The 8,216-nt window shown below is 34.3% G+C and overlaps 1 protein-coding gene across 1 annotated transcript; it reads right to left on the bottom strand.

Moving 5' to 3' along the window:
- Positions 1 to 7,625, bottom strand: LOC123524898 (uncharacterized). Its single transcript, XM_045303498.2, has 3 exons — positions 5,634 to 7,625; positions 4,113 to 4,322; positions 1 to 2,960 (listed from the first exon to the last, which is right to left on the bottom strand). Exon 1 carries the CDS (start codon positions 6,975 to 6,977, stop codon positions 5,931 to 5,933), a length of 1,047 nt encoding a protein of 348 aa, XP_045159433.2. The 5' UTR covers positions 6,978 to 7,625; the 3' UTR covers positions 1 to 2,960; positions 4,113 to 4,322; positions 5,634 to 5,930.
- Positions 7,626 to 8,216: the final 591 nt, after the last annotated feature.

The following is an 8,216-nucleotide window of genomic DNA, read 5'->3' as shown; positions in this document are numbered from 1 at the left end:
TCTGTTGTCCATTATTTTTAATTTAGGCAAGACAGCAATTCACATGCAACAAAATATAAAAATATGTCTATTTCATTACAACACCTAATGTTATTTGCAAAATTTACCTTTTCAGAGCAAAATAGAAAAGGCTGATCTTATGAATTACCCCACCCACTTATATATTACATAGATAGAGTCACTGGCATTAAAATGATATGAAACATGTATTTGAATATCCCATTTAACAGTAGTTTGTAGCAATCTACTATTTATTTCAATACATATACAATTAGATATATTCAATAGACATTGAGCCATACCAAAGTCTGTTACTATGACAACTATCGAGATTTAAATAACATTTTAATTAATAAAAAAGCATAAAATCTGAATCTCATAAAAATATGCCATAGTCATGTCGACAATTTTCATATACAGTTCGTGAGAATATTTTGTGCAACACCTCAACTTCTGTAGTTCTTATCTAGAAATGGATAATGTCAAGGTCAAAGTCTAATACCACCAAGTACTACCAAAGTTTTCCGCAAACGACTGAACACTTTCTGACATTATAACATAATATGATAAGTAATAACTTTCTAACATTACACAGCAACTTTCTTACATGACCTGATAACTTTCTAAAATGGCATTTATTAGTTGCGACGTGCATTTAAAGTTTAGCAGTGTATCACAAAACTACAGATTTTTTTAGAAAACAAACAATATCTTAAAAAAAAAAAAACATATCTGTTAAATATATTTTCCATTCTGTCCCGTATAATTGGATACTTAAAATATTTTCAATGAACTGCTCCCTTTAAAAAGGAATGCCACGTGTAAAAAAAAATGTAAACAATTGTCAAAAAACAATTAACCCTTACCATGCTAAATTTCTATAATGAACTTGTCCATCTTTCAATTTGGACAGTGCCATAAACTGTTAAAAGGGGTGTCTACCAAAAAGATACTGGTTGAATAGTTAACAGTGCAGATCATGATCAGACTGCACGGACGTGCAGGCTGACCATGATATTCACTGGCCACATAGGCAAGATCTGCCGTGTCCAGGATGGTAAGGGTTAAGTTTTAGTACAGGTACATTGTTGCAAATGCATCAACACGGAGACATGTAACATTTTTTTAAAAATGGTGAGTTTTTTTAAGGTGTTGAACTGTCGATAAGTGTGGTATCTTCATGCAGTCCCTTAACGGAATTCAATATAGAGATATGAATAAATTGACAATGATTTTGTAGAATAATATAAGTTCTTTATATACTGTATAATTTTCATGTAAAACAATTCTTTCTTTCTATGCTTTGGTGAAGTTCGGACTTTTTTCTCATGGACTTAACTTTTAAACTTAACATTTTCTATCTAAACAATGTAGAATAGAAACATTGTTAGCCTCACAAAATATTCGAACCCACATACCTTAACTAGCAGAGTAAAGTGATAACTTCAACAAAGCTTACAGGTAGTAACCAAAATGGAATTCTTAAATTTTGAAAAGCAATTTTAATACTTATTCTAACACGACCTGAAACATTTATTATAAAAGGTATAAGAAAATCACCTATTAATTATTGTACATTCTAATATGGCTAACAATGCTTTTATCATCACAACGATGTTATGTTGACGTCACAACGTGATATTTAGCGCCATGTACGCATCAAGAAATTGCGCTTTCAAATTTCATGGAATATTTTACTTAATAACATGTTTTAAACCAATAGTCACATTGCACATATGTTTTGATTAATTTATACACATACTGAATTAGTTATTCGCTTTTCTGAATAATTCGCAATAATTTTCGCTCGAAATGAATTCTGCCGCAAGACGTATTACCGTTTCCGGTCTTGGCGTGTTTCAATGAATTCCTACTAATGGCGCCATGCTTGAGCTAAGAAACAGTTCCATCATATTTGATATAAATTTTACGATAAAGACATATTAGAATAGAAATAATTTACAGCAAAACAGTGCTTTATCACTATTTATACACTCTGGCGGTTATACGTCGTCCGAAATAGTTACGTCTGACGTATAACCGTCCATTGTGTATAAATAGTGATAAAGCACTGTTTTGCTATAAATTATTTCTTAAATAAAATATAATACGCTTCTTTGGGAACAATGTGTGCCGCATGTGCTTCGCAGCATAACATATGAAACAAGCGCATCCAATGTCTATCTGTTTTTATGTCGTAATGAAGTACTTCAACATACATGTGGTTAGGATATTTTCAAATAACTTGTGGTGTTAGAACTTAAATTTTAAATACATTGCTGTATTTTATTGGTGAAAAAAATATAGGAAGTATTTTGGATGCGAATTATTACATCAAAAGTACATAGGACATTACCTAAACTCCTGCCTATACTTTTTCACTGATAAAACAAATCAATATGTATACATGGCTATTATGCAAAGACTATTTTCATTCATTCTTCTACTAAACTGCTAGCCACTGAACCAATATCAGAAGAGTCTATTGATTCTGGTAATTCATTTGCATCAGTCAGGTACTGACCCCAGTTTCTAACACCAAACGACACACGATTCGGATCATGCCTAGCACTACTAAGGTACCATACAACAGCAGCAATGTGAGAACAGACACCAACAACTCTCGCGCCAGCTCGACATTTACAATACCATGCCGTTACAGCATTACCGTTATATCTTATCCACAGCATATACTTCTTTGATGATATATGTCGACTTTGAATTCTAACTGACAGCAAATTGTTATCCAACTTGTGAGCATGTATTGCAGAGTCACCTTCAATGTATTCTTGGATATATGAAGAACTTAACTTCAGCTGGTAAACACCACATGTTAATGATCTCAACTGCTCATCAGTCAACACAGGAAAATTCTCAAAATCAGTTTCATCAATTGCAGTCCATTGGGTTTTTCTTCGGTCCAAGTGGTTGTCCTCAACAAATTCCTTCAGCGTATTTACCTTTTAAAAAAATACAGAAAATATGTTATATTTGAATTTACAGTTCAACTTTCAGGCATAGAAAGGAAAACAGTAGTTTATTATGTAAAAATAAATATTCCCTGATAATAATCATTTTATGATAACATGCTACAGTCAAACCTGTGTAAAAGACCACCTGCATAAAAATAATCACAATCACAAAGTCTGTCTGCAAAGACCACTATTCTGAACTCCAGTCAGATCATGTCAGTGATATTTAACCTGTTAACAGAGACTACCTGTGAACAAAGATATCTTTGCTGTTTTAACATGGGTGGTCTTTACAGACAGGTTTGACTGTATTGAGATATTTAGTCCTTATTGTGATTGTGTTTGACTTTAAATACTTTAAGCTTGATTTCAGCCATGAATAAAACATGCAGCCAGTGCACCTTAGTAATGATTTATATGCAATGTATGTTAAACGATTTGCATACCGCAGTCTACAGTAAAATTTTCAGTAGTGAATGAACAAGAGCTGTCAGTGGACAGCGCGCTCGACTTTTCTCAGTGCTTGATAGTATAATATAAGCAATGAGTAAAACTTACAATAAGCATATTCTAAGTCGACGAGGTGTCATAATTCATTCAAAATTGTTTTTTTACAGACTGGGGCCATGATGGTAAACAAGTATGCAAAATATGAAAGCAAACTTTAACGTTTTTTCTAAGTCGAAAAGGAGCCATAACTCAGTCAAAATGCTTGATAGAGTGGCCTCCTCCTTTTTACAGACTGGGGTCATGATGGTAATTAAGTATGCAAAGTATAAAAGCAATATCTCAATGGACTTTGAAAATATTTGGGGTGGTACGCAAACTATAACATTTATGTTATGCTCACGCCGACGCCGGGGCAAGTAGGATAGCTCCCCTATTCTTCAAGCTAATAATGGCTGTGTATGTTTCATTAGCAAATATCATGAAAAGACATTGCCCTGCCGTGGATCGAACTCAAGATACCCTGATTGCGAGTCCTGAGTACTCTACTACTAGAAAAAAACACGGTGTTAGCTTCCATTTTGCCTATCACTGAGTCGGAACTATTTTGGCATGCATCATTTGCTGTTGCATTTTAGTATCAAATTGATAGTGAACTCACCATGTAATGCAACTATACAATAATAAACCTACCTCCATGGATAATTCTCGCATATGGTCTGCTAGTGTTGCATCTTCATCTTCAATGGTTGATCCACTTAGTGCAGGGAAGTACTTGTTTGAGATGGCACAAACTATTTTTACGAAGTCTCCAATAAAAGGAACTTGACTAGTAGGAAGTACCTTGTCAAGGTACTTGTACCTTTTAATGCGGGAATTAGCTGACTCTACCACTCATCTTATCTGCAAAAAAGTCAAAAACATTTCATTTCCATAAGTTCATAGAGGATATTACATGGGTGCCTTTTCATACTGAATTAAACGAGTTGAATAAAATGATAAAATGCGAGGCTCTGCCGAGCATTTTATCAATTTTATTCAACGACTTTAATAAATTCAATCTGGAAAGTCACAAATGTAATATTCTTTTTATCACATGTTATCGTTTCTTGTCAAAACATCAACAAATCTACTTTCTTTTACTATATAAACAAGTCAATTTGACAAACGTCTCCTATACTGTAAATGACGTCAACGTCAAAACTTTATTACACTAGTGTATTATAATTTTTATTTAATGGCTTTATTACACTCCCGCGACGTCAAACATGTGATAAAAATAAATATATGTGTTTGTTGAGGGTCTGTGATATTATAGACTAACTCCTAGACTGATATATCTTTTCTTTTTACATTTTTATGATTGATCGTAGTGATCTGAGCCAGTCTATATCATATGTCCAATATCATAATTTTAACATCATTCCTCTGTGAAAATCTCTAAAATATACTGGTTTATGTCTCTATGGAATTGAATTCGACAAAAACGGGAAAAATATAGAAATATTTTTATTATCAGTCTAGTGGTTAGTCTAGAGATATTACTGCTTACTATAGACTTTGTCTCATTTTAATCAGTCAAAAAGCGTTTGCCAATTGCTCGACAATTTTTCTGTTTGACTTTGATGAAGTTCAAGGTCGCGAATCCGTACATCAGTGTGAAATTCTTGTGACTTTGAGTAATTGTAGCGAGTATAAAATGACCCAGTCAAGAAGTCAGATTTTAAAATTAAATTTTAAGTACCTGAGATTATTACACTGAAAGTTAAGGTGTACACATACACTCGTCGACAACTAAGTCATTCCGTATTTTGACTTATTTCCTTGGAAAAAAAAAAACAATGCTTATATACAAAACATTTTTTGTCAATTATGATAATATGAGATGTGCCATGAGAAAACCAACAGAGTGACTTTGCGGCCAGCATGGATCCAGACCAGGATCCATGTTGTTCGCTAATCTTTTTCTACTCGCAACAGGCTTTAAAAACGAACAGCATGGATCCTGACCAGACTTCGCGGATGCCGGTTGCAAAGTCACTATGCTGGTTTTCTCATGGCACCGCTCATATTAATTTTTATGCTTTATTCTAAATATATGCAGTTTAACCTGTATTTAAGGCCATATTCGAGTAATTAACGTCCTTTATAAAGACAGCAACGGTTAACACAGTATAATACTATGGTAGAATCTCAGTTCAACATACACCTTACCTTAGTGACCAATCTGCTCATATTGGCATCTTCCGCTGACATCTGCTTTTCTCCCTTCTTCATGAAAGTTGGCATGGCAGCTCGTATGCCCATATCTTCGAGAATGGACACCGAGTCACGAAAACCTCTGTCAATAACAATTACATCATCTTCTTTCAAGAATGACTTTATATCTTCCACATTTTTCTTTAACATGTAATTTAATATCGTTGCGTCATTGTTTTAAGCAATATAAGAACCCATGATTGTCACAAAGTGTCCTGTTGAAGTTACTACAACCATTGGTTTGACCAGGGGTCAGGACTTGTGTATGCTATATGACTGGCGCTGGAAATAAAAGTTATTACTTTCTTGTATATAAATGTACGTGCCATCTAATACAAGTATCATACTATTGTCATCAACACCAAACAGTGACTTTGCCAGGGGACGTGTGTGCTTGTTGATGATCTGCTCACGTGTGACAGATTTAAGACCCAGGTATAATGGTACAAACGACCTCATCAATGCCTTGCGCACGGTTGAAACTGCTCTTCTTACACTGGAAACTCTTATTCTGAAAATAGTTACTAACAGTTGGTTTGACAAAGCTGATTTCAGTTTAAACAAAAACAGTCCAACAGACATACGGGGTGATCTGGATGGTGTACTTTTAACTTTATCCAGAATATGCCGGCACAAATCCTCAAACTGAGCACTAGATAAACCTGTCATATGTTTACAGTCTTCATCTCTGATGTTATCAAAACTATCCATGTGCTGCTGACAAACTTGCCTCATCTGTTGCACCAACTGTGCTATTGAGGTTCTATTCAACATTGACTGCTCTGTCACAAGATTTTTTTCTAACAATTCTGGCAGTATATTCCCATCACTGTTGACATGAACTGGGCAACATCTTGAACCAGCCCGAATCAATATGTTTTTGTCAATAAATGCCCAAAACCTAGCATTTTGTGAAACAACAATGAGTTTTGGCCCTGGTCTTTTACATACAATACATCTGGAATGTGTACTAGGGGCTCCAGGTATACCTAAGGACACTGATGGTGGACTGGAATCTGTTGTAGGTCTTGATAATCTTAATGGCGGCTCAAAGTCTGGATCCTTTACCTGACCTGTTACATTTTTACAAGCTGATTTAACCTCTGCCTTGTAATACCGATGTTTACATTTGTTACAGATAATATCAGTCTCTGAAATGTTGGTAATAAGTAACTGATGTTGTAAGTATTTTCTGGCTGAGGAATTTATAATTCTTCTTTCTTTAGGCTTGGTTCTTTTGTTGCAAACAATGCAGTTGTAATATTTCGTCATTCTGCAAAGAAAAAGTAATGCATACATTTTAATAATTTCCAAATTTTGTTAATTTCAGTTCTTCTGAGTAAACAAAAAAGAGATTGTAACAGAAACAATAAAAAAAATAAAATATTCCACTGAGGTTACGAACTCGGGTCGACGGCGTGACAAGCGAGTGTGCTATCCATTATGCTAATCAACCTACACATTCACATCCAGATATGAATATATTTATACACAGTAGATCTATATAAAATAAACAGTAGCCGTCTTCAGATGTAAATTATTCCACTTTTTACAACGCTTTTTGTCTTTATTAGGATATACTTGCCTTTTCATTTTCAATTCAAGTATATATATAGTGTTGTCTTCCTAAAGGATGACGTCATTGTGCAAATTAGTTACATACTTGCGTCGGCTGCTAACCGGTTCGCTACTGTTTCGTACATTTATATCATAAAAAAGACAATTTGAAACAAACAAATATATCATCAAAACGTGTCACTTACTTCTCAAACTTACTATTCCATTTTTATATCACAATCCTTCCCAGAAATACACGTAGGGATGAAAATCCCAAGCGATTACACATATCAACTTGTTTACATTGCGTCACAGAAACGGTGTCTAAGTAGATTTGAACCGGGTCGATTTTATGCTAACAAATATCTATTTATTCGGTTCAGCACAGAATCTTTGAACCGTAACGACTGACATTCATTTTTAAAAAAAATTCTTTACAACTGAAACGTAGATTTTAGAAAATACTCGTTCTGGAACAAAATTAATGAATAATGTAATTCCTACCATTTTGACCACGGACCAACGCCCTCGTCTCTAATTTTTATAATATTTACCACCGGCACAGCTGTCGACAGTCAAAATATTTTTCTTGAGCAACAAAAACAAATCAAAGAATCTTTTATATAAATATTTTGGTTGTCGAGAGCTGTGCTCTTACTTAAATTTCTATTTTAAGGGATGGAAACATCCAAAAATCAAGCTAAATTCCGTGTCAGGGGTGTTTTCGCAAACTGTTGCCGTGGTTACCATACGAGTAAACATGTCAACAAATGCATCAGTGTGAGTTTCAATACTTGTTTTACCAGTATACATCACACAAATAACTGAATAATGTATTTTAGATTTCTGCAAAATAGTGGGCCATTTCCAACTCTTACCGAACCAAGCCCTTTGGAAATCGGAATTTGGGAATTATTGAACTACAAAACTTTCTGAATTCTTGATTTTTGCGTGAAAACTTGAAATCGGGAGTATGTGAAA

This window comes from Mercenaria mercenaria, chromosome 1, assembly GCF_021730395.1.
Source record: "Mercenaria mercenaria strain notata chromosome 1, MADL_Memer_1, whole genome shotgun sequence".
NCBI classification, from domain to species: domain Eukaryota; kingdom Metazoa; phylum Mollusca; class Bivalvia; order Venerida; family Veneridae; genus Mercenaria; species Mercenaria mercenaria.
This window is presented reverse-complemented; position numbering and strand designations above follow the sequence as displayed.